General features: G+C 33.6%; 3 protein-coding genes across 6 annotated transcripts; 2 read left to right on the plus strand and 1 right to left on the minus strand.

The window, feature by feature from the left end:
- Positions 1-1,278: 1,278 nt before the first annotated feature.
- LOC117908411 (F-box protein At1g30790-like) lies at positions 1,279-10,728 on the plus strand. 4 transcript variants are annotated; one of them, XM_034821991.1, is made up of 7 exons: positions 1,279-1,528; positions 6,861-6,891; positions 6,995-7,059; positions 7,172-7,212; positions 8,628-9,782; positions 10,098-10,148; positions 10,256-10,728. In XM_034821991.1, exons 5-6 carry the CDS (start codon positions 8,699-8,701, stop codon positions 10,118-10,120), a joined length of 1,107 nt encoding a protein of 368 aa, XP_034677882.1. In that variant the 5' UTR covers positions 1,279-1,528; positions 6,861-6,891; positions 6,995-7,059; positions 7,172-7,212; positions 8,628-8,698; the 3' UTR covers positions 10,121-10,148; positions 10,256-10,728. The 4 variants fall into 4 exon arrangements, with proteins under 4 accessions (XP_034677882.1, XP_034677881.1, XP_034677880.1 ...); XM_034821990.1 differs by having other exon boundaries at positions 6,861-6,882; XM_034821989.1 differs by having other exon boundaries at positions 6,861-7,059.
- Positions 10,729-12,422: 1,694 nt separating this feature from the next.
- On the plus strand, positions 12,423-17,526 carry LOC117908410 (putative multidrug resistance protein). Its single transcript, XM_034821988.1, has 7 exons — positions 12,423-12,650; positions 12,795-12,849; positions 12,985-13,172; positions 13,281-13,738; positions 13,820-14,360; positions 14,826-16,783; positions 16,919-17,526. Exons 1-7 carry the CDS (start codon positions 12,468-12,470, stop codon positions 17,292-17,294), a joined length of 3,759 nt encoding a protein of 1,252 aa, XP_034677879.1. The 5' UTR covers positions 12,423-12,467; the 3' UTR covers positions 17,295-17,526.
- Positions 17,527-18,829: 1,303 nt separating this feature from the next.
- On the minus strand, positions 18,830-19,728 carry LOC117908546 (protein NDR1-like). Its single transcript, XM_034822182.1, has one exon. The coding sequence runs from the start codon at positions 19,655-19,657 to the stop codon at positions 19,040-19,042; it is 618 nt and encodes a 205-aa protein (XP_034678073.1). The 5' UTR covers positions 19,658-19,728; the 3' UTR covers positions 18,830-19,039.
- Between the last annotated feature and the right edge of the window lie 7,344 nt (positions 19,729-27,072).

Here is a 27,072-nt window from a genome sequence, read left to right on the forward strand (position 1 = left end):
TTAAAAGCACAACTTCCGACATGGAGAAGGAGATGGCTGCTGATGTGGAGGGGTAATTTCAGAAATGAAATTATAAAACAGTGGATAGTGCATGAAAAGGATAATTTTTTTGCAACATTGGACATATTTTGGGTTATTCAAACTTGGGTTATGAAAAAACTATTAGGCCCAAATGGGCGGGGCAAAACACAACTTTCCCTTTCTGAATTGATTTCGGAGAACAATATAGCATATGCATAAACTATCTAGAAATGACTTATATTTAATTTCTTACTTCTCTATCTTTATCTGTAATCCTACTACTCAAGGAGTCCTAGTCCTTTATGTTGATTGTGGCTTCTTTTGATTCATCAGCCCAATGTTACATGGCCAATTTTGGGATTTAATTTTTTAATCAAATCTGGGTTGTAACTTGTAAGTTGGTATAGATGCTACCGTTACACTTTAATTTTTGAAAATTGTTAATAGATTCTAATTGCTAATAATGGCCTTCTTGTACTCATGTGCCACCAAACTAAAAATAGGTCTTGCCTTCTCTTTGTGCTCTTGGAGTAAGTCCCACTCGAAATTATTGCACCAAATAATTATGAGGGAGTTATCGAATAAGGATCGAATTGGTTAGTTCCCAAGATGTCCCATTGAGGTTTCCCACACCAAGAGAATAATGGAGAGATTTGACACGCCATGAATGATTTCAATCATCATATCCTAAAGTTGGAGTTGAATATGACTTTAGGATGAATGGATATTAAGAATTTTGATTTTTTTTAATGATTGAATCATGGATAGAGAATTTTCCTTTTTCTTCTAATTAAAAAAAAATATTAAAAAGGATTATTTGAAATTTGTTTTATGCTTGCTTTGATACTAAAAAAAACTTTAAAAACTCGTTAATATTCACTTGAAATTCCGTTAGCCTCTTAAAAAGGATCTTAAGATACATTAAAGTTAATTAGGATTAAAGTTTTATTAAAATTCAATTATATACTGAAAACCTCCTTAAAATTAAGTGTTAATTACTTAACTATATACATCAAGTGAAATTTTAAGTTATTGTGGAATGGATTATGGTTTAGAATTTTCATAACATGTTTTAATTTGTATCAAATATTTTTTTTTTTTTAAAAAATTCAATATTTTTAAAAGAATATTACTTTCCACGATTTCAAGGCTTCTTTTAAACGTCAATACGTTCTACGACAATGTAAAAAGATTTCTTTGATAAACGGATCAAAACGGTGCGTAGCAAACAGCAGCAGACAGAAGTGTTCGGGAAACGGTGTCGTTTCAGACTAGACGATGCGTTTTGATCTCACTTCGGTTCTTCCAGGCTCTTCGTGATCCCTGCGATCGAACCACCTTGTCTATGTCTCTGTATCCCAAAATGCTGCGTTTGAAGTTCGTGGATTTTCCTTCCATCTCTCTTCGGAGATCGGAATCGGACAGTCTAAATTCTGTCAGATTCATATTCGGGGTACCCGCCATGGAAGAAGCAGAGAAGAAGAAAGACGAAGACGAGAATGAAGAGGTAAATTTTGAAGCTTTATACTTTTCTTCAAGAACAACGAGAAAAAACACTAGGACATTGTTTGGTTGCATGGAAATGGGGTTGTGGAACTGGGGAATTTGAATTTAAATTCCATGAAGCTCAAGAATTCCCAAAAGAAGTCCAATTTTCTGCAACCAAGCAGAGTCTAGTGGTTTCTATTGTCGCAATTTTAGGAATAGGAATTTTTTGCAATTTCATTTTTTGGTTGCTTTGTTAATGTGTTTGTGGTTTGAGTTTGAATTCTGTATACTAGTACTCCATAATGAAGTTCAATATGTGCAACAGAAGGAGCCCTAATGGTGTGTTTGGCTGCTTGGAATTGGGCTGGGTTGGGATTGGAATTCAAGGCCTTAATTCCAAGTCCAGGTCTTGGATCAATATGGCAATAGATGTGGAATTAAATGAAGTTCCATGGACCCCAAATACACACAATTGAATTCCTTGGCAGAAGCGACCCCCTTTTTTTTTTTTTTTCTTAATTTCAAAAGATTGGATTTGGAATTCCAAGTTGAATCCTATTTTATCCGAAATATATGCTGGGAAAACAAAAACCACCTTTGAATGGAAAGAGTTTGAGTGTATTGTTTGGGATATATGCCTAAAAAGGGGAAGTGAATTCTGTTGCTGAATTACAATGCTAGGTTGATGGGAAATTTTAAGAATGAAATTTGAAGTAAATAGTAGAGACAAAGGAAGAAGATGGATATTTCCAGGTGTTACACTTTTCCTTCCTACAATTCTTTTGGAAATGTAACCTTTCATTCAAATGAATGTATGTGTCTTGTGCAGACAATATTTTATATGGTACCATGTTTTCTGACTTGACATTGTTGTGTTTACTGTAGAGTAAACAGAAAGAACAAATATCTGTTAGTGTTCTGTGGCTTCTTGAATTTTTCGGTAAATAGAAAGAACGCATATCTGTTAGTGCTCTGTGGCTTCTTGAATTTTTCAATCTGTTAATGTAATTGAAGTTAGGATAAGTTTTAATTCTAATCTAGGAACAACAGTGGTAATCTAGCTCATATTCAGGCTGACACTTTCACTTGATCGCTACCAGAAATCCACACTGAAACACTTTATTTGAATCCTTGGAACACAAACCACCTTCCTCCTTCCCATACTTTCCTAAAATAACGTGTTCCCAATAGGGGTAACACAGGGTTGGGTGGTGTAAGAAATAGTGAAACCTTCCCATACTTTCCTAAGATAACTTGTCTTGAATAGTGGTAACAATGGGTTGTGTTGGTGTAAGAAATAGTGAAATTTACTCGCTTTGAATACAATTCATTTTATAATCATGTCAAGATGACCTGATACGAACATGATCTATCTATTATAGAGATAACATGAGAGACCCATTTAACCCGTTTAATAAATGAGTTAAGTTGGATTTTGTATGAATTGAAACATATAGCACATTAACATGATTCTAACCCCTTAAATCCGTTAACATGATTCTAACTTGTTAAACTACTTAACATGATTCTAACTCATTGAACTTGTTAACAAGATTATAGTCCGTTTAACGTATGTAAACTTTTAAATTTATAAATACATTATTTTAAATTCTAATTAATTTAATTAAATTTTAATTGTAATATGTTTATAATATAAAAAGTAAATTAAAATTTTAATTTCCCACTTGTTTATTATTTTATTTAATATTTTATAATGAAATATATAAAATTTTACTTAATTATTTAATTTTTTTAACTATATGATATTTATAAGTAAAAAATATATTCTTAATTTTTTTAATTTTTATGTATAGAAAATTAAAATATTTATATTTGTTAATTTGATCATAAATGGGTCAATTTGACATGACTAAGTAGGTTAAGTAAAAAAAAGGTCATTTTGGCACAATGAAGTAAATGGGTTGGACAAGTTATATAGATAAACATGACCTATTTATTAAATAGCAAGTTGTATTAAACAGGTAAGTTGTTTATTAAATGGGTTATATAGGTTGATAGATTATGACACAAATACAATTATATTTAACCCTAACCCATTAAAATTCATGTCGTTTTTTAGTCATGTTGTCATGTGTCAAAATTGACATGACTAAGTAAGTAGGTAAAGTAAAAAAGGGTCATTTTGACACAATTAAGTAAACGGGTTGGACAAGTTGAATAGTCAAACATGACCTATTTATTAAACAGGTAAGTTGTTATTAAATGGGTTATATGGGTTGATAGATTATGACACAAATTTGATTATATTTAACCCAAACCCAACAAAATTCGTGTCATTTTTAAGTCATGTTGTCAATCTATGTCAAAATTGTCACTTGTCTCCAAGATCAATCTATTTAGTAGTAAATTTCCATAACAACTTGCCAAATAGGTTTATGCTAAAAATTGACAAACCCAACCAATCCTTATAGCCCAAATGAATAGTAATCTAATTTACAAAATGTACTACCTATCTAAATTTCTCCTATCCTACAAAAAAATCATTGAATTTTCTCCAACAAAATCCTTATTGCTCTAGGAATCACTAAAAGTTATAAAGTAAATCGATAAACTATACAAAATAGTATACTCTTGGTATGCATTAGGCTACGTCATATTGATAGGTATTTCCTTTTTTGTCATGCAAGACTCCTCATAAAATAATCCTGTACAAAATATGAAGCCAACACAAATTTGAATGGGTCTCCTAAAGGCAATCCCAAATAGGTTATGAGCGACTTCCTAACCTTATAACTCAACAATGACTCTGACCTGTCAACATTAGATACTTCTCTAATAGTGTTTTTTTTTTTTTTCTTTTTTTGTGATAGTTATTAGATACTTCTCTAATAGTAGTCAGCTCATTCTTTTCCCAATCAACTTTGAGGCTGGGGAGTACCTCAAAACACAAGGGAATTCTCCTCGAGTATAATAATTGATTATAAACCAGCTTCAAAGAGCAAAAGGGAGTCATCTATTAAAAATAAAATTAAAATTAAGAAAAAAGATGTAAAATTCCAACATGTCTCCGCTTCTGCTACTCACCTTAAAATCATTGATAAAACCACCCTGCACTGCCCTATTAATAGACCTGCTCAAGGCCTCCATAAGAGGAATAAATAGGTATGTGGATGGAGGTTCTTCCTGTCTGAATCTTCTCAAGATCTGAAAAGAACTTGTTGCAATCCCATGATCATCAATGAAAATCTGGCTGGATATATGAAATCAATGCACTCTATCTTTTTTGACCAAAACTCAATTCTTTCCAAGACTTGAAAGAAGAAAATTACCGCTAATATAATCATAGTCTTTTTCAATACCTGACTAACAAGCCACCCCCAAGCTCTCACACTTCCTCGTGGAATCAATAGCCTCATTAACAATAAGGATAGCATCCAAGATTTACCTATCCCTCATGAACCCATCTCAAGAGTCAAAGATTTCCTTACCAATGATCTGGTTTAATCTGTTTGGCCAAAACTTCCAACAATAGGCTTTAAATCCTTAATATCCTCCACTTCTCATTTCTTGGGAACGAACACACACACACACAAAATGGGTGGCATTAAGATTCTTCTCAGATACCCCATGCTATTGAACTCTCTAAGAAAAAGCATGACCTTCAAGATCAGCCAAGCAGCCAAGAGTCCCTTCTCATTAAAAAGGTCCAAGCCCCTTGGTATCCTTCCTCAAAGACATAGCCCCTTGATATCAAGCCTTCTGACATGAGATTTAGTGGCATCAATTCTAATAATTAGAAGTCCTTATAGGCTTATACTAATCTCATCACCATCAGATAGCCAAATACCATTGATCCTTTTGCTACGATTGACCATTATGTAGAAGAGTTTTGTACTTTTTCTCTCCTGAAAATCATGACTATATGGTTGATTTGAAAATGCATTAAAGGAAATTATTTCTCTATTATCTTGGATTTTCATAATTTCCAAAACTAAGCATTTTCACTTTTCCAAACTATGAGAATAAGTAGGAAAAATTATTCTTCCCTGCTTATAGAGGAGAACTTGAAAAACATACAAAATTTTCTAGTTTATGAAGTCTTCAACATTGATACCCATTGTTCCATTGCCATCCCACAACCACCACAAGCATTAGCACCGCTGCCATCACAACAGCAACCTTTTGGTATCCAATAAGCAAGCTATCAGTCTACCACAAGCACATGGTGAAGAGGACCACCTCCTCTATTCCTCCAAAAAAATTTCCATCTTTGTGTGCAAATGACCCAATATTGGTTCACAGTCAATTACGTCTTCACCATCTAAATTAACAATTAGTTGAAAACTGCAGATTAATGGGTGAAGAGAACCCATATTGAGTATCATAAGGCTTCTTTTGTAGCTGCTATGTTCCACCCATTGTCATCATCCTCGATATTGCAACTGCCACCATGGTCACCGCCACCACCACATTGCTTGTCATTACTGTAATTGTGATTCGAGCCACTGCCACCATATCCAACACAACATTGCTGCCATCACCATGCCAGTTGTGGTCACTAGACAACCATTACATTCTTCTATTACCACTGTTACTACCATGACCTCCACCACTATTGCTTTAAATATTTTTCAAAAGGCTATTATAGTTACTTGTATGTTTTAAATAAAACAAAAGTACCTTTATGAAACATCACTTTGCTGAGTCATTAATTATTTAGTAAATAAACCAAATACAATCCTTATAATCCTTAAAGCTCCTTGATTTTTTTTCCAAATATTGTACATTAATGGTTTATAACAAACTATACATAGGGATTCATTACAATTAAACATGTTATGAAGTGCTTCATAAGTTGGGCAATGGCCCATTATGTATTTCTGGTCTAAATTTCCTACTTAGGCTCACCTTGGCCTTACATGACAAGGTTTGCAAATCATTAAAGTGTGTTATAATATGACATAATAATTATTCTATTTAAAAGTAAGTAGTGATTTAAAAATACCTGGCAAATGCAGTATGAATATATATATATACATATATTTTTATTTTTTATCAGAAGGTATGTATGATTTTGTTAGTCTAATGCTATCATCATTGTACCAAAAATGAGGTAAGTGCAATATTGAAAAGAAAATTGTGGATGTCATCAATTTGTTAATACCAGGTCTCTCAAAAAGGTAGTTAATTTATTAACAAAGGAAAGTTTACATCTAGGTCATAGGGAGAAATACTTTATAACCTCCTTCAAATTGCACGAGAGGGTAAATTTCTTCTGCTATATTACTGTATTTACAAATTAATAGAGTACAATACCTGAAAGTTATCAACTGTTTGATCCACTCAATTTATGGGGATTCCCGCAAACTAAATCCTTATCCATCTTACAGCTGTTGGGATTCACGAGGGCAGGTAAATAAGGTGGCGAACACACCGATGTACACAAGTTGGATGAGCATTTAAGCTCCCACTCATTCAAGAGATAACCACATCTCATACTACATTTCTCTCTTAATATTGACAGAGATGGGGATGGCGACAATGGTGGTAGGCTGACTGGGCTAGATGGATTTCATTTTTCAATTCGAGGTGCTTATAGTTGAATTTCTTTTACTCTTTTATTACATAATCTATAGTTTGTGCAAACATCCATTTTGGTTGACTAAAAGATTATATTTTGAATTTTGGGCAATTTATGCAGAATTTTGTATCTGATGAAATTGCAGAGAGGATCAATATGCAGTAAGTTCTATGAGTTCTAAAATTCTCTTTCTTCCTCTTTGATTTGTTACTCATCTAACAAAAAAACTGCATTATGTAATATTTTCCCATCTGTCAGTGGTGGCAGTGGTAGTACTGTTTATTATACTTGGTGAATTCACCCTTCTTAATGTCTAAACCAGGGATTTTCTATAAAATAAGTTTTTCTTCCAATCTTTTATTATCAAATATAGCTTTTATGTACTCAACATCCATTTTGGTTTGGTACAATGGATTGGGTATTAGATTAGACTGCAAAATCTAGTTGTTATGCTCAGCAGCAGAAACAAGATCAATGGAATTGTAGATGTTAGAACAGTTGTACAAGTTTCCAAGTTGTCTTTCTAATCATCTTGTATTCTAGTCTATCTCTCTCATGCTTTTCCCCTCTTTATTAATTAATTATGGTTTAGGTCATTAGTGGTTTACTCACTTTTTTGCATGCATTTTGGCTTCACTCTTAGTTACACACCCTTTGTACTAAAAAATAATGATTTGATTTTTACGCAATCTACACAAGACTGTATCACATGAAACTGCAGGAATTTTTTGCACTGCATGATGTCAGAAATAATGGTAATAACAATCATGTTCCACAGGTCATATAAGTTTCTTTTCTCACTTATCTAATAAATAAATCATATCTAGTACATCTGCCTCTCAATTGTGAGGGCTCCACTGATCACCCTTGGGGAGTTCTCCCTTTTTATTAGTTAAATTCATGGTACTGTACTTAGTGAGTTTTCTTTGACCTATTGTAGTCTAGATTTGTATGCATTTAACATCTTTTGGGTCAGAATAATAATACTTTTAAGTTGGGACAGTTTATATTGGCTTGTGTGTCACATGGATTGCAAAATATGGTTATATGAAAATTGTAACCCTAATATTTTTCATCAAGTCTGCATTTTTAATATTTTGTACCATTCACTATTTTTTCATGAATGATTTTGACTTTGAAGTGGATACTCAATGGAGGAAGCTTGATCTCTTAAATTTCTGGGTAGTTACAAATGTCCATTTTTGTTTACGACACATGTTTTCCATTGTTAAATCTGTCTATGTTTTATATATCAAACAGCATTCTTAGTCTCTGCCTTACATTTGTTATTGCAAACTCTTCAAAGGTTTTATACTCAAATTTTTCCTGTAATTGAGTTAAAATTGTTTCCTAAACTTGGATTCAGTCTTATTATTAAAGTAAATTTCATTAATAGTGTAGCAGAAAACAATAATTTTATTAACTGTGTCAATTAATGGTTTTTTCAGTTGGATATAGTTTAAAAATGATCACAATACACCATAAGTGAAAAAAAAAAACATGCATGTAAGGCATTTTATTGATATTTTTGGCTGCATAATTTATTCTCAATAAATATGGCCTTTTAATTTTTCAGGTAAATCCTCGGTGGCGATCTGTTGAATTGGGAAAGTAGTTGGTTTCTCTTGTATAAAAGGAGGATATAAAATGGATGTTGATGGCAGTAAGCTCATCTGTATTCTTAATAAGAATTGGTTTGAAATAGATGATATCGTTATCAATATTCTTTCAAGGCTGTCTGTTAAGTCCATTACCTTATGCAAGTCTGTTTCTAAAGATTGGTATAGGTTGATAAACTCCCCTCCTTTCATCAAGACACAGTTAATCTGGTCCAAAGAAAACCCCTTATATATTGTTTACCCTCATATGTATTTCATTCCGAATGTATATTTCATGGAGGGCAATGGGGAAATCATTGACAGGATTCCTCTTCCAGCTTGCAGAAATTTTTCCTCTCTTAGTATGATTTGTTCCTTCAATGGTTTGATCTGTTGCATCAACTATGCCAGTCCTTTAGATATGACTGAGGTTTCTGACTTGGATATCCTGATCTGCAATCCTGCTATTCAAGAAGTCCTAGTACTTCCTAATGGTAGCCCATCCATTGAGGATCCTTCAATTGGAGTTGCTTTTGGCCCTGGAATCAATGAATATAAAGTGTTTCGGTTTTTCTATGCTGCATGTGAATTAAAAGTCAAACATCTAGAGTGTGAGGTTTATTCATCAATGACTGAATCATGGAGAAGAATAGAAAGTGTGGAACACTGTCCCATGGATTCAACCCATGTATTTGTAAATGGAAGAGTGTACTGGTTTATCTGTTCAGAAGAACACCCAGTTCCTGGCTCCATCCTTTCAGTTGACAGGGATGAAAATTTCAGAGAAATTAGGCTTCCGGATGAGTTCTCTGAGAACTCATTCTTGATTGATCTTGACGGTTGCTTATCAATGGTGGTTGTATATGATGAGGATGAGGAAAAAATGAGCATTTGGGTTTTGAAGGATTGTAATGAGTCTATTTGGGAGAAGAAATGCAGTGATTATATTCCCATTGATGCTATTGAATGTGTTGACTCTGTAGCTGCACGAAAAAATGAGATCTTTTTCATAACTTCAGCCCATTATCTTGTCTTCAACATGGATTACAAGACTTGGACAGAACTTGACATAGCTGGTACGTTTGAAGAGAATTTCCCTGTTGCATTTGCATTCACTGAAAGCCTCCTTCCATGTAAGTCTTTGAAACTATTTTACAAATGTGTTTTTTTTCTTTTAGTTTTGTGTGAATCCTGTTTTGGTTTTGACTAAGATGGCGAACCTGACTATTGGGCAACTGGGGTGTTTCTATAGTCAGCTTTTCTGTCCATGATATATATATTGCGGGGTCCAAGTTCTACAAGCTTAAGTTTTTAGGAAAATTGGTTGTCTAACACTAACCATTAGATAAAATCTTTCTGCTTATCTTATTTTAGCAGAACCAAGAGGTTTAAGTTTTGGTTTAATTATGGAGTTTAGTTTCTGATGTTTCTCCTTTCATATTACACAGGTAATAGGCCCCTTGGTTCCTAGATAGAGGGCAGATTCCAATCAGAAAACAGTATGTATCTCTCTCTCTCTCTCTCTCTCTCTCTCTCTCTCTCTCTTTCTCAGATTTTGTCTGAAATTGTGTACTGATATTGTTCTTCATGCATCCATTTGTTTCAGGGAGGACCTTGAACGTTGTCCTGTATTCTTCCTTCTTGCCATGTGGAGGCTCTTTTTGTGCAACTTATCATTGGACTGATAGAAAGAAGTGATATGTTGACAGCAGTGCAATTGCTTCCAGTTTTTCATTCTAGTCTTATGCTTTCCTGTGTTTTTTCAACTTTCTTCTTAGTTTGCTAGAAGCTGGTTCAAATACAACCAGCAGGTGTTGGCTCTTCTAAGTACTATGTCAAGACTTTCCAGTTTATTTTCTCTTTGGTTATGAATAGCTTGTGATGCCTTTCCCCGAGCCAAGACTTCTTCTGTTTATCCTGTCTGGTTAAACTCTAGTGAGAGTTTAACGTCTAGCATGTATTGGCTTTTCCTTTAGTTTTCTGTTGGAACTGCTTCTTTTCATGTTCTGTTTGGTTGCCTACTGCCGGAAAATTATGTGAATTATGTGAATATTTTTTCTTCCGACAGCTTCAAAGGAACCACTTATAACATTCCTGACAAAGAAGCATCTTTAGTTGTCGACTGTAGCAGGGCATAGCCATAAGTTCAGTCTTGGATGCTATTGCCATGCTCAGTTTTCTCATGGAATTTTTCATGGACCAGGTCAGACCTCAAATAAAACGGCAACGTATCGAGCTAAGTTTCGGCATGCCCCTTCTGATTTTTGGAACGTGTTTAAACTTGTTCCATGTGGAGAGTTGAGGGTAGGGTGACCAATTTGCGCACAGCCAGCTTCTGGGTTGGCTATGATTCATCACACCACCATTGCCCTAGGTGTTGGTAGCTTTCCACCTATATATATATATATATATATATATATAATCAAGTCAGGACAGGGTTGGCTATGATTCATCACACCACCATTGCCCTAGGTATTGGTAGCTTTCCACCTCTATATATATATATAATCAGGACAGGGATAAGATAAGGTAATACTCAAAGCTGTTTTTTATTTCCAAAAAATAAAAAAAATCAATTCATTCTTAACCCGTTTATTTTTATTACGTTAAGATAAGATGAGACACAAAAGTCTCATTGTGTCATCCTTAGATATAATGGTTTGTCTCACTGTGTCATCCTCGGATATAACGGTGAATCATATGAGAAGAATCAAAATCTTGATAAGAATGAGTTTAAATTTTTCTATCCCTTATATAAAATTAGATTCCACGACGAGCTCTTATTCTGCAAAGGAAAAAAAAATATTAATAAAAATAATTTTCTCAAGGTTAGATTTTTTTTTTAAATTTTGAATATATATATCTAATTTTACTATCTAATTTTTAGATGGACAAGAAAAAATAGCTCAAATAAGTTTGAACAGCAGGTAATCTAATATTTTTCCCGGATTTTTCCAAGAACTAAGGATAAAATAAATGAAAACTCTTTTGAGGGTAAACTTGGACTCTGGGAAAAAAAGAGAGGGTTTGGGAGATATTGCAGCTAAAATAGGACATCTAAGATGGGATCTATGGCATCGAAATCATCCCACTTCTACATTGAATAAACCAATAAATCTTCTTTCACATCTGAAAGATCATCTAACACAAGTACACAACCATGCACCTTTTTTGGGTGGTGACAAACCAAGCTTTATTCGGCCGGAATGAAGGTATCATAACTCCCACACCAAATGACACCTTATACAAGATTTAAGAACTCTATGCCACATGTAAGTGTTGGAATTTCATCAATGGCCCGACCTATGATACTTCCATGAAAGAAAAACAATAGAAAAATTCAACCTGAGAATGACTTCTTTTTCATAGAAGACAAGGGACAATGTCTATTTTCTTAGTTTTTGTTCCCTTTTACATGAGAAGCAGTCTCATCATTCACCAAAATAGATGCCTCGTTATCATAAAAAACAGTGATTTTCGGCTCTGCTGGTTAACTAGTTTCCATCGACAAAAACATGATTCCAACAATAAATATTCTTAGCACATGTTGGAATCGGCAAGTTAACAAACAAACAATGAACGATTGAATCAGTTCATGGACTTACCAAGGTACAGCCCATTGGGGCCGGCTAACTTAGAAGCACATTGGATCCGTTCACTTGGCTTTGCCGTTAGAAGTGAAGGAAAAAGACAACACGAGATAGAAGAACCACTGCATATATTAAAGCTGTGAATTTCTACTTCAAAATGAGTACACCATGATATTAATTTTACTATGAAAGTTGTTAGTTAGTCTCCCCTGAAAGCGAGCATCCAACATGGGAAGAAAAAACAGCATGTTCCAGTATGCTGATGGTGTGGACAAGTGGTTGATGTTGTTGGGGACTCTGGGTTGCATAGGAGACGGGTTGCAGAGCGCTCTTTCTATGTTCATTCTAAGCGATATCATCAACGACTATGGAAAAAGCAATAGTTCTATCACAAAACATGTTGTAGACAAGGTGAGTTCATAGCCTCTGCTGTCTGTAAAATGCGTGCTGTCTAGCTAACAACATGTTTAGAACAAAAGAATTGTTAAAACCTGTACTTGAAAGCAAGAATATGTGAAGTAATATGGAAACTGTACTGTGTTTTCCATCTTCCAGTATGCACTCAAGCTACTCTATGTTGCTGTTGGAGTTGGGATTTCAGCATTTATCGGTATGTCAATCTTTGAATCACTCTAGGAAATCCCTTCAAGCATTTTATGGCTTTAAAATGGAAATACATATCACTTGGTATATAGAATCTGAATGTCCTTTTTGTTGCATTGCTGTTGGAATTCATTTTTTGCAGAAGGAATATGTTGGACAAGAACTGCAGAGAGACAGACTTCTCGGATGAGAATAAAGTACCTGAAATCTGTTCTGAGACAAGAAGTTGGTTTCTTTGATTCCCAAGGTGCTGATTCTTCAATAACATACCAGGTTGTCTCAACCCTCTCCTCAGATGCCAACTCAATCCAAGCCGTGATAGGCGAGAAGGTTTTGGTTTTACTGACACCCTTAATTTCCTCTACTGTTTTAGGAAAACAAGATGCATTACCAAAGAAAAGGAACACTATTTTAGTTCTTATTGTTCTGTGTGTGTAGATACCTGACTGCCTTGCCTACACGGCTGCTTTCATCTTCTGCCTGCTGTTTGCCTTCATATTGTCATGGAGATTAGCATTGGCGTCTCTTCCTTTTACAGTCATGTTCATCATTCCGGGACTGGGATTTGGGAAGCTGATGATGGACCTGGGAATGAAGATGATTGAATCTTATGGGGTTGCTGGTGGGATTGCGGAGCAGGCCATTTCTTCAATAAGAACTGTATATTCATTTGTGGGAGAGCATCAAACACTAGTTAAGTTCAGTCAAGCACTTCAGAAAACTATGGAGCTAGGAATAAAGCAAGGTTTCGCCAAGGGATTGATGATGAGTAGCATGGGAATAATCTATGTCAGCTGGGCTTTCCAGGCCTGGATTGGGACTTATCTGGTTACTAAGAAAGGAGAAAGCGGTGGCCCGTTATTTGTAGCTGGATTCAATGTCCTCATGGGAGGATTGTGAGTATTTTCTTCTCAAATTTCGCTAGTTTTTAAGTCTCTTTAACAGAAATCAAACTCTTTTGGTATTTGCAATTTCAGGTATGTCTTGAGTGCACTCCCAAATCTAACTTCCATCTCAGAGGCAACAGCTGCTGCTACTCGGATTTTTGAGATGATCGATCGAGTTCCTGCCTTGGACTCTGAAGATAGAAAGGGGAAGGCTTTAGCATATGTGAGAGGAGAGATCGAGTTTAAGGACATCCATTTTAGTTACCCATCAAGACCTGATTCACCAATTCTACAGGGTTTCGATCTAAGAGTTCGGGCTGGTAAGACCGTGGGGCTTGTTGGGGGCAGTGGCTCTGGGAAGTCCACTGTCATTTCATTGCTTGAAAGATTTTATGACCCCACCAAAGGAGAGATTCTCTTGGATGGATACAAAGTTAACAGGCTTAATCTTAAATGGTTGAGATCCCAAATGGGTCTGGTCAATCAAGAGCCAGTCCTCTTTGCAACTTCCATAAAAGAGAACATACTTTTCGGAAAAGAAGGAGCCTCAATGGAGCTTGTAGTAAGTGCAGCTACGGCCGCAAATGCTCATGACTTCATCACCAAGTTACCAGATGGATACGAAACACAGGTGATCTAACTTCTAATCCTCACTCAATGTTCTAGATTTTGTTGTTTGCTTGAGTTACTTTTTCCTAGCAACTTCAAGGAAGACCTCTAGAAACCACTAAAATGATTTCCAGTAACCTATTTCAGATGTCTTTTTCGAGTGCAAAAGATGGAAAAGGTAAAAGGATAGTTTATAGCGAGGCATTTGACTTCAAACAGTACTTAGAAATTACTATTTCCATATGCAAAAGTTTTAAGTTACTAGTAATTGTGAAAACATCTTAGCCCTGGATCATAATCTGATCTTCAAAACCGGGGTGGAATAGTTGGCACAACACAATGCCTTTCAGGCTTTCAGTTGCTGGCTTTGCTTCTACACGAGTTCATCACATAGGTCTAGTTATTGCATAGGTCTAATTCAATATCATTTATATTCTTAGATGCTTTAGATGCACCTGTAATTGGTGGCCTGATATGGATTCCCCAGGTTGGGCAATTTGGAGTTCAACTGTCTGGTGGGCAGAGACAGCGAATTGCCATAGCGAGGGCTCTAATCAGGGATCCGAAAATCCTCCTGCTTGATGAAGCTACAAGTGCTTTGGATACAGAGTCTGAAAGAATAGTACAGGATGCACTGGATCAAGCATTGGTAGGGAAGACAACAATTGTTGTTGCCCATCGCCTCTCCACAATCCGAATGGCCAGTATGATTGTGGTTCTTCAGAATGGGAGAGTTGTAGAAAAAGGGTCACATGATGAGTTGATGCAAATGAATGGAAGACAGGGCGGGGAGTACTTCAGAATGGTACAGTTGCAGCAGAAGGCGATGCAAAGTGAAGAGGATTCTTTCTGTTCTGATTATCAGTCAGATGTAAAATACCAACACAGGATGTATACGGCACCAAGCCCAATCAGTGTCAGATCAAGCACACCGAGTACCCCAGCATTGCATGCCTTTAGCCCAGCATATTCCATCAGTGCACCTTTCTCAATCCAATTTGACCCCTCTGAAGAAAGTTATGAAGAAGATTCAGAGAAGTCGACTTATCGACCTCCTTCTCAGTGGCGTCTGCTGAAAATGAATGCACCCGAATGGAAAAGTGCCTTGCTTGGATGCCTAGGGGCCATAGGCTCTGCAGCAGTTCAACCCATCAATGCTTACTGTGTGGGGACACTTATATCAGTGTATTTCATCACTGATGAGTCCTCCATGAAATCTGAATCCAGATTCTATTCCTACCTTTTCTTAGGCCTTTGCGTTTACAACTTCATCATGAATCTCCTCCAACATTACAATTTTGCAGTCATGGGAGAAAGATTTACCAAAAGGGTTAGGGAGAAACTGCTAGAAAAGCTGATGACTTTCGAGATTGGGTGGTTTGATCAAGAAGAGAACAATAGTGCAGCCATTTGTGCAAGGTTAGCTACAGAAGCCAGCATGGTTCGAACTCTTGTTGGGGAGCGTATGTCGTTACTGGTTCAAGCGGTCTTTGCGACTTCTTTTGCATATGGACTAGGACTTGTGCTCACATGGAGACTCACCATTGTGATGATTGCAGTGCAGCCACTAGTCATTGGAAGCTTTTACTCCAGAACTGTTTTGGCAAAAAGTATGTCTTCTAAAGCCCGAAAAGCACAGAAGGAAGGAAGCCAATTAGCAAGTGAAGCTACTGTCAACCATAGAACTATCACTGCCTTCTCTTCTCAGAGAAGAATACTGGGGCTCTTCAAAGACAGCCTGAAAGGTCCTAGAAAGGAGAATGTTAAGCTATCCTGGTTTTCGGGCTTTGGATTGTTTATGGCCCAGTTCTTAACAACAGCTTCCATGGCTTTGGCTTTCTGGTATGGAGGGAGGCTAATGACACAAGGATTAATAACCCCAAAGCGCCTTTTTCAAGCATTCTTGATCTTGACATTTACGGCTAAAATCATTGCAGATGCAGGAAGCATGACTTCTGATTTATCTAAAGGAAGTAATGCCATCCGATCGGTTTTTGCAATCCTGGACAGGAAAAGTGAGATTGATCCAGAAAACTCATGGGGAATTGACCCTGAGAAAACAACAGTGAAGGGCCGGATAGAGCTGAAAAATGTATTCTTTGCATATCCAGCAAGGCCAAATCAATTGATCCTGAAGGGCCTGAGCCTTAAAATTGAAGCAGGAAAAACAGTTGCATTAGTGGGGCAGAGTGGCTCTGGAAAATCTACCATCATCGGGCTTATTGAGAGATTTTACGACCCACTGAGGGGATCAATACATATAGATGAACTGGATATCAAGAACCATAACTTAAGGATCCTGAGATCAAATATCGCACTAGTCAGCCAGGAGCCAACCCTTTTTGCAGCAACCATCCGTGAGAACATTGCCTATGGGAAAGAAAATGCTACAGAATCCGAGATAAGGAAGGCTGCAGTTCTTGCCAATGCCCATGAATTCATAAGGTATATCCAATCATTTTGGCTTGAGATTTCTTCAAACAACAAAGAACCCAACTAAAGCATGCCTTCTATATATATATATATATAGTTCAGACTAATAGCTTCTTTTGCTGATCGTGTTCTTGTGTTTCCTTGCAGTGGAATGAAAGACGGGTACGACACTTACTGTGGAGAAAGAGGGGTTCAATTATCAGGAGGCCAGAAACAAAGAGTAGCAATAGCTCGTGCCATACTCAAGAATCCATCAGTCCTGCTCCTGGACGAGGCGACCAGTGCCCTGGACAGCGCATCCGAAAGGTCGGTCCAAGAAGCACTTGACAAGATGATGGTTGGAAGAACATGTCTAGTCATTGCTCACCGGTTGTCCACAATACAGAACTCTAACACCATTGCTGTAATCAAGAACGGAAAGGTCGTGGAAAAAGGGTCACATTCTGAGCTTCTTTCCTTTGGGCCGGGCGGCTCATACTACTCCTTAATAAAACCACAAGTGGGTGACTCCCCTTACCGGTGAGCCTGAGAAATTGCAAGCAGAAACCACCTCTCCCTTGTTATATATATATATATATAGCTTGAATCAGAAGATCAGAGTCATCACTGAGAAGGAAACTCTCTTTAACAAGAAGAATGGAATACTGTGTAGCCATGGCCAATGGTGACAGCCCATAAATCATATTAGTATGTATCTTTTCCACAGGAAAGTAGATTATGTTCAAGTTTGAATATGAAGTTTCCCTTTCCAATGAGGAACGAGTATTCACCTCGTCCCCAAGTGGCCCAGAAGAGTGGGACTTTCCCCACCATGAGAATATGTTTCAGTGCAGAAAGAAAAAAACTTCAGGTTCTGTTTTCTAGATGGAACAGAGGTGGGCTACACTCGTAAAAAAAAAAGGTCATTTTATCTACTTGTTTCATCTGAAATTGTTTCTAAATAATTGCCTGCATGATACAAAATTCTGATGAAGATTCGTGGGTAAGTGTCAATGGCATAAAAATTCCCTTATTCAGAGGAAATTGCAGAGGAAAATTCCAAACTTTACGCACTTTCATGTGAAAATTGGTTTCTTACCTAACAAGGAAAGTCATTTAGAACAACCATAAGTATTTCTCTCACAAGGGAGAGTCAGGGCTTGTTTGACAGTATGATTTTAAAATAGTTTTTTATTTTTAAAAATAAAAATTTATTGAAAAAAATTTATAATATTATTTTACTGTTGTTTTTTGAAAATAATTTTTAAAAATAAAATAAAATATAAAACAATTTTTAGAAAACAAGTAGGAGTTATTTTCATTCATTTTTTAAAATAAAAGAAAAACACAAACTTGTTTAAGTACATTTTCTAAAACTTGTTTTTATTTCTTTAACTTAAAAACAAATAGACTCATTTTAGAATTTCACTTAAAAAGATTATAAGAGGCATATGGAAATATGAGGGAGATAAAAGTAATAATGAATGGACCAAAGTTGGAGTCTAGGTATATATATATATATATATAAAGACTAAGAATTTGTTTTAAACTGCGTATGCAGTAAATTCTTAAAATTTAAAAAACAATTTTTCTTAATATTTATTTTTCCTTAATATTTTTTGAAAGCCAAACGTAATCTTAAAGTAGTATATAAAATATCACTTAATAGATTATTTTTAAAACAATCAAAAAGCAATGCAAATTAGAAATGCTTTAATTAAAATCACTTTCAAATAGGTTTAAAAAAATATGAGTAGTTTTAAGGCGAACAACTCAAACTTGAGACATACTAAGAAGTTTGCATTCGTTTTGTTTTAGAGTTCTTACTATCTTTTTGGAAATTATAGTGGAAAATAGTGTTTCCAATTAAATTATATTTTGTAATAAAAAAATAATTTTCTAATTTATAATATATGTTGAGCAATTTTTTTATTTATAGAAAATAGGTTTTTTTAATAAAAAATTATTTTGAAAAATATATATATTTTTAAGTATCGTAATTTTTTTCAAAATCCTGGAAAGAGTCGAACTCAGCCTCGGCCTTTACGTTCATTAAATAATATAAATGCAGTTCTAACCTTGAATCTATCAATGATGGGAGCCACACATTTCGTTTCCCTTTCGTTAATCCAAAATCAGTTGACCCGATACAAGTCGCCGCTACTTAAAAAAAAAAAAAAAAAAAACAACCACAACAACAACAATGTAACTTACTTCAGCCAATCGGAACCCTCCACCCGTCAGACCATACCACCCAACGTCTCAAATCACATCAAACAATAAAATTAATCAAAAAACAACTAAAATCCCCGTAGCCAAAATGCCCAATAGGCCCACCGGCGCACGATTCCTCCACCGCTCCGGTGCGCCGGACTTGAGTTTAATGCCCTTCTTGTGGATTTTCTTACCGTCGGTGGCGTTGACCTCCACCGGAGCGCCCACCGAGATCTTCTCGCGCTTTGTATTCCAAAACAAGATCTTGAACCTCACCTTTGTCTGCAGCTCCATCCTGAACCACACCGTCCCGTTGTTCCGCGCCTCCGTCCACGGCACCGATGCCGTCTGCACCAACATCTTCCGGCGGGCGTTCTTCTTATGCCCCTGGTAGAACGCAGGCACTGTCAGGTTGCCCACCGAAAAGTTCGGGGTGGAGCCATAGTAAAAGGTGAGGTTGATGGGGTCGTAGTAGATGCCCTTGTCCTTGTTCCCATTATCGAGCTTCAGGTCGAAATACAAGCTGCTATTAGTGGTGTTGAGGGTTCTGTTGAGAGACGGGGCGTAAAAGTCCTGGATCGAGCAGGTGGGGTTGGAGGTGCGGAGGCTGAGCCACATGAAGAGGGCAGTGAGGCCCAGAGTGAAGATGAAGCTGCAGCAGCAGCGGCAGCATCCGCCAGCGGACTCCGCCATGGTGGTAGATGGGATCGTGTTCCGGAGTGCCGGAGTGGTCAGGTGTGGGGTGGGGGCATCTTCGAATGATTTGTGTCGTTTCCTCCTCTCTTTAAAAAAGAGGGCAGAAGGTGTTGGCCTTGGGGTTTGATAGATTCACCCAGTGCTGTGCCGTTTCATCTCTGACAGACTGGTGGCTCCTACGCGGATGACGTGGGTGGATGCTTTTGCAAATGAGGTCACTGTTACTGTCTTGAATTTAAGAATTTAAGAATATAAGAATTTAAGTAAAATGACGAAATGCACCTTAAATGGTTTTTGACTTTTTTCATTCATTTCTAATGATCAAATATTTTTTTCATCTACCATTTTCTTATAAATATGCTCTCCCTCACGCTGATAGGAGTATAATATTTTTTTTAGTAGTTCCATAAGAAAAGTCTTTGAGTGGATACACTCTAATATTATATATTAGTTTTTTTCTTTAAATTTTAAGTTTTTAATGATTTAAAATTAATTTCATCAAATACACTTGAAAAGTGATATGTGAGTATTTATTTTTTAATTAAATAAAAAAAATAAAAATATTTGATTTTTTTTCTCGAGAGATTAATTCCCTACATGCTATTACACATTTCCAAAGAAAGATTCAAAGTTAAGACACCTAACAAAAAAAAAAAATACAATTCCCTGATTTCGCTAATCTTAATATTTCGCCCTATTTTCTCTGCCCCGATTCTTTCCTTGTGCTCGGAGTTGGAAGTCTTGTTGCTAGTAATCTAGTTTCAGATTTTTAACTTCTTCTTTTTTTAAGTAATATCAATTAATATAACTAAAATGAATTTTATTGATTTATATTAGTTGACATTATTGAAAAGTCAAAATATTTTACTTATGTTAAATTTAATTATGCACTCATTAAAACAAAATCAATAAAAAGGGTGTTTCTCTAAACTAAAAAGAATATTAAAATTTAAATATTTCATACAAATACATATAGCATGAAAAAGGAAGTTTTATAAATTACTAAAGAAAAAAATATTTAAAAAAAAAACATTTTCTCCATTTTACAATTTAATATAAAAATATAAAAAATCAAATATAATTATGTTATATGTATTCTTAAATTATTTAATATTTATACAAAAGAAAAAAGAAAAAAAAATGAGTAAAATAAATTTGAATAAATATATAAAATAATTTATTAATTTAAATATATTCTAATTTGTTTTTCTATATATATTTTTTATTTTGTTTTCTCATGTTTTACTCCTATGTCAAATTCCTTTTAGAAAAATGCACAATATATAATTAAATAAGTCGATCACTTCAATGATAAAAGAAATTATTCAACGTTTGGGTGTTTGTGAGGTTGGGATTAAAAGTGGGCGGAATGGGAATGGGTATATGACAAAATGACAAAAATGCCCCCAGTATACTTATAAGGCGAATAGGAGAACGAAGAATAAATAATAATTAATAAGAATGATGAAAGCCCAAGAAACGCGGTTGAAGGGCACTTCCATGTAATTTCCAGCATCTCCCTAATCCCAATGTGTGCACGTGGTGAATTTTTAATGCTGGAAACTTGGAATGGAAGGAATCCGCCATCTCGTTTCTGATTCCACAATACCATTCACATTTGAGAAAATCACACCTCAATTCCCTGAAATTTCAAGGGCCATTCCATTTACTTTCCAAAATCACGTCCGTGAAACATCATTGGGAGTTGGGTCTCCATGTTTGGATTCCCGCGTATAGTAGGTTTGAAATTAGACTTGACTTAGAAAAATATCTCTAATATTAGGGTTAATGAATCCCCAACTCGATACCATTAATTTTCTTAAAAATTTAAATTTGTAAAATTAACACTTTTTTCTCACAAACGCTATATCTGAACATAAAGAGATATATAAAAATAGAATTTGGATTCATGTCTAAAGAAACAAACGAGGAAATATAAATTAAGATAAGACGACTTCAACGTAAAACCTTTCATCAAACTTAATAAAAAAAAGTTAACATATTTTATTTCAATTATTAATTTATAATCAATAGAAATACATGCAATAATTTACCAATCTTATTCATTGTCAATAAAAACCAAGTTTTAATACTATGGTGAATAACTTGCTATATGAATTATTCATTTATTTATTTTGATTTTTGTTATATATTATTTTATTAAAATAAAAAAAAACCTTAAACTCTAACCCTTTTTTAGGCTTTAATTATATAAAATAATGATTTTATCATTTTTCTTTGATGGTTAAAGTATGAGTTTTTAAAAAAATAAATAAATAAATTTAAGCCAATATTTATTTTTGATATTTTTATTTTTTAAACGGTTTTTAAAACTATTATTTTTTTTAAAGTAAGTGTTTAAGTCTTGAAAAGTTCTTGTCTCTTATGTAAAAATTACTAATATTTTTTATTTTAAAAATAGTAAACAAAAAATGAATCCAAATGGACATTAGTTTTTAATTTTTATTTATAATATGATTTATATTTTATAAGCTTTAAAATAATAATTTTGTTTAAATAATCAATACAAACTCTCGATGACATATTAGATCTTGAATTATATGTGAATTTGACTCATTCTAGGTCATGTTTGGCTCTCCTAAAGTACTAATAAAAGATTAAAAAAATATTACGGAAAATATCTTTCTGTTTAAAAATAAATTTTTATATAAAAAAGGAAAATAATTGAAATAAATTTGAAAAACGTATTTAAAAAATAATTTATGAACCATAAATCTACTCTTTATTTTCTTCTTTTTTTTTTTTTTCTTTTCCCTTACAATTTCACTCAAATTTCCCCAAACCAAACATAGCCATAGCTTAAACGTGAGTTTAAGATTCTCAACATACTAATATACGGCTTTAGCAAGGACCTTCTACCTGCGCAAGTTATGGCCATAAACATCACAACTACCCAAAGGTTAGAGAACCGTTAATTTAATGCCAAAAATATTACGAAAATACCAACATCATCGGCTCATAATTTGCATTAGATTGACTTGGATTTAAATTTAACCATAAATAATTCGAAGTAATCTTCTTTCATTTTCATTTATTTTTATTTTTTTTAATATCAGAAATTCATTTTCTTCATTCATAACTTTGTTTTACCTTTTTATGCAAAATTTCATCTTCAAATTGTGAAGATGTTTGGTTAGGTTTGAGTAATTATTTTCAATATGAATATTTGGTTAAAAGGGATTAAATAATCATTAAATTGTGAATCTAACTGTGGACCCCGCATTTTGGCTCATGCGTTTCCACTCGATCTCAATTTTTATTCGAAAAATGATTTATTATTTGAAAATGACTTATAGTCGCCACTTATTTTAATTTTTTTAAAGGGAAAATAAAATAAAAAAGAAAAACCCTAAATGTGACTCCTTATTTTGGAAAAGGTGGTCTGTGAAAAATCGGATCAGGTTCGGGGGTCAGGTTATTTATCAGAAAGGTACGGTAAAGACCGCAACACCCTCTAAGTCCCTAAAGTCGGGTTTCTACTAATAAAATGAAACAATGGTGGCAATTAACTAATTAATCATGAATACCAAAATTAATAATCAAGCAGATGAGCATGTACAAGTCATAGTGAAAAGCAATATATACAAATAATGATGAAATCTAATTATGAAAATACACAAAATAAATAATGAGAGAATTATACAGAATGATTTATTGAATTAAATAAATAAAATATATTAAAAAAAGTTTTAAAGAAATTTTAAAGGATTTTATTAAAAATGATTTTGAATTAATGATTTTAAATTATTTACTTACAAAAAAGAATCAATTTATTTTCTCAACTTAGTTTGTATTCAATTTTCAAAAAAAATTATTTACACTTAGTATCAAAAGAATTTATTACAAAATTTCAATTTGGGTACAAAAATTATTTTTACTTGCTTTTACTAGAAAATAATGAATTTTTACAATTTTATTTACAAAAGTATTTAGATTCATTTTCATTTAAAAGAGTGATTTTTACAAATTATTTAAAATGACATAATTTTATTTGCAAAAGAAATTTTAATTAAAAAGAAAAACAAAGATTTAAATCTTCTATTTCTGAAAAACACTTTTAATCCCATTTTAATTAAGGAAAAAGAATTCATTTGAAAAAATATTTTTAGACAATTTTATTAAAAATTAAATTTTGGGACAATTTTATTAAAAACAAAATTTGGACAATTTTTATTAAAAACAAAATTTGGACAATGTCATTAAAAACATTTTTTTGAATTCTATTAAAAACAATTTTTTTGGATTTTTCTAAATGCATTTTTCTGAATTTTTATAAATAAAAAAAAACTTTCTTTTATTAAAAATAATATTTTAAAATCATTGTTTCATCAAAACACATTTACTGAATTTTTCCTCTCATTTAAACAAAATTTCTAGTTTGTTCAATGTTCAATTCTGTACACACAAGTAAATATACACATATAAATATTTACAGGAATCAATAGAAATAAAACTAAATAAATGGGAAATCAAATATGTACCCAGTAGGCTTACAACAAGTTCAATGCTTCATTTACAGCTTTTCGAGTCTCACTTTGTTCCATGAAATTCCGTGCTCCACGTGTCATAAATTTATGCTCAACCAACAGTTCGCAAAACGAGCCCATGCAAAAACAAAAATAGTCCAAGTTTCATATTAATTCACCACCAATAAATTAACTCAAATTTCATATTAATTCAACAATCCAAAGATAACAAACAATAATTACTAGTATAATCAAGAAAAATGAATAATAATAATAATGATAAATAATAATAATAATAATAATGGGAAATGGATGAGATGGGAAGGAGGTCGCCGACCGGCAGTGACTCGCCGGCGGCGACTGGTCGATGTCCCGACCGCGGTGAGGGATTGAGTTTTTGAAAATAATAATAATAATAATAATAATAATAATAATAATAAGAAAAAAAATGGAAAGGAAATGAAGGGGTGTTAGGCCGGTGAGGTGTAGTGGAATGATGAAAAATAAAAAAGAAGTGAATCCCCGGGCGCTTGCTCTGAATCGAAGTGGAGTTGCAGAGAGGGGGAAAAGAGAGAAAAAATTTAGGGGTTGGGCTGCCGTGTCTCTATTAGAAAAACCGAAGAAGAAAAAATGGGGGGAAAATGGGGACCGAAAGTGGGGGAGCCCGGCCATCCTCCCTTTGGGAAATGGAGGAGATGAACTAAAAAAAGCCCTAGGGCTTGAACGGGGGGCCGGCAAGTCTTGCATTGGGAAATGGGGGAGATGTTAATAAAAAATGGAAAAAAAAATGATGAAGAGTAGAAATTGGGGAGGGCTTGGACGTGGAGTGATGGAAGGGTAGGTGAGGGTAGGTAGGAGAGAGAGAGGAAAGAGAAGAGAGAAATGAGGGAAATAAAGAAAAAGAAAAATAAATAAAAATAAAATATAATATAATAATAATAATAATAAAAATAATAATAATAGTAAAAATAAAATAAAATACATAATTATAAAAACTAATAATTAAATAGTGAGTGGGCCAAAAACATCACTTATAATTGAGATTTAAAATCTAAGGATAAATTGGACTCAAAGTTAATGTAACAATAAAATTGAGACAAATTTTGGGATCTACATTAACCATTCCTATTGTTTTAATTAAAAAATAACTCATTTTTTATATAGATATTATTTATTATTTTAAGTATTTACATGTAGGTTTGTATATATATATATATATATATATATATATATATATATATATATATATATATATATTATTTTTATATATTATTTTTATAAGAAAATAGCAAGGATGATTTTGTCAAAATGAGATAAAAAAATGACAAAATGTTAAATTTCAAAAATTAGATTTTCATCGACCCTTTTGATCTAATAACCTTTTTCAATATCCAAGTTGGGCTTGAATTAATTTTTTTCAACTCTAATTTGGGTTGAGCTTGAATTAAGGCTATTCCTAACTGGTATAATATTTTTACTATATTTATAATATATATTATATTTTTACCTTTTTGTAGCTATCTTGTAATTTTATCCTATTTACTATTAAAATTTTCATATGAATATATAAAAAAAAAAATTAGAAAAACATTATCCAGTCTTATCAACACAAGCAACCCGAGTCTAAGCCAACAAACTCGATCAACTTGACCTTCAAGAAATGAGGTTGGATTTTAGGTCCAAATTGGGTTGGACTCGAATAGATTGTTTTTTAATTTGGATTGAATTCGAATTAGCCGTCAATTCATGTTGTAGCCCTAGTTATTCTTCATTTTAACATAGAGAAAAAAAAAGAGAGAGAGAGATGGACTTTGACTTTTCATGGCCTTTATTGGGGTGGGCTCAGTATGGGCGGACTTGTAGGCTGAGAAGTGGGCCTGAAATTAGCCCAACAATAGACTTTCAGAGGAAGCCAGAACCCACCAAGGATATGGGCTTGAAAGCCCTCAGTCTGTCAACAAGGCCTATCTGAGCCTTGGAGAACAATAGCATCATTGGGCTAAGCCCTCAAATATTTCAAATGAGAAAATATTTTCTACTATCAATTAGCTCATATAGAATGTCACTTAAGATGATAGAACCGATATTTTTACATAGAAAAATATCATGTTGGATATGTACTAATTTTTGAAATGTATAGATGATATAAAGTACCGTCCAAAGAGATTAATACAACATCGGATAATGAACTCATTTTTCACAAGAAATTTGCCTAGATGTGATCATGTTGCCATATATCAATTTTAATGTTGATCGTCGTTATCTTTGATAAAACAAAAAAATAGAAGAAATCTTGAAAGAATTATACTAAAATGAATAGAGCTAATTATTGAATGTGGTAAAAGCAAAACCCTTGTGGCATTTTTGTATGTATATGGTTCCAAAGCATATTGAAGGCTCCAAAATTTTCTATGGTATGCTTTTTTCATTGGAAAATCAGTGCAGTACATGCTGAAATGCAATAAGAAGTTAGCAATAGTTATTTTATATATGTTTTTGTAGTGAGTTATATTTTTGTTATTCGTGTAATTTTAAGAATGTATCAAGTTATGAGTATTTTGTTAATTGTAACTGTTTTTTTTTTTTAAATAGAAAAATATGTTTGACAAAGAAAAAATAAAATTGTTTTCACTTAATTTTTTCTGAGAATTTTGAAAAAATAATTATATAAATATGCCGAATTATAAAAAAAATAACAAATAAAATACCATAGATAAAATTTATTCTTCAATTTTAAAGAACAAATTAAGAATATTTTAAGTTTTTAAATAGATTTCTATTTTATAAAATATCATAAAATAATTTTAAAAACAATTTTCTAAGACTTTTTTTCAAAACTATTTTTAAAAACATTTCCCCAGAAGCCTACACTTATTTTCAAAAGTAGGAAATATTAATATTGTAAATTATTTAACAACAAAACTT

This window comes from Vitis riparia, chromosome 19, assembly GCF_004353265.1.
Source record: "Vitis riparia cultivar Riparia Gloire de Montpellier isolate 1030 chromosome 19, EGFV_Vit.rip_1.0, whole genome shotgun sequence".
Classification (NCBI taxonomy): Eukaryota; Viridiplantae; Streptophyta; class Magnoliopsida; order Vitales; family Vitaceae; genus Vitis; species Vitis riparia.

What these genes read in the sequence shown, in the direction of transcription:
- LOC117908410 (XM_034821988.1), top strand. Translation starts at nt 12,468, where the DNA reads ATGGGAAGAAAAAACAGCATGTTCCAGTATGCTGATGGTGTGGACAAG. An exon ending in CAAAACATGTTGTAGACAAG is followed by an intron (nt 12,651 to 12,794) that starts GTGAGTTCATAG and finishes TCCATCTTCCAG; the next exon opens with TATGCACTCAAGCTACTCTA. An exon ending in AAGCCGTGATAGGCGAGAAG is followed by an intron (nt 13,173 to 13,280) that starts GTTTTGGTTTTA and finishes CTGTGTGTGTAG; the next exon opens with ATACCTGACTGCCTTGCCTA.
- LOC117908546 (XM_034822182.1), bottom strand. Translation starts at nt 19,657, where the DNA reads ATGGCGGAGTCCGCTGGCGGATGCTGCCGCTGCTGCTGCAGCTTCATC.
- LOC117908411 (XM_034821989.1), top strand. Translation starts at nt 8,699, where the DNA reads ATGGATGTTGATGGCAGTAAGCTCATCTGTATTCTTAATAAGAATTGG. An exon ending in CACTGAAAGCCTCCTTCCAT is followed by an intron (nt 9,783 to 10,097) that starts GTAAGTCTTTGA and finishes CATATTACACAG; the next exon opens with GTAATAGGCCCCTTGGTTCC.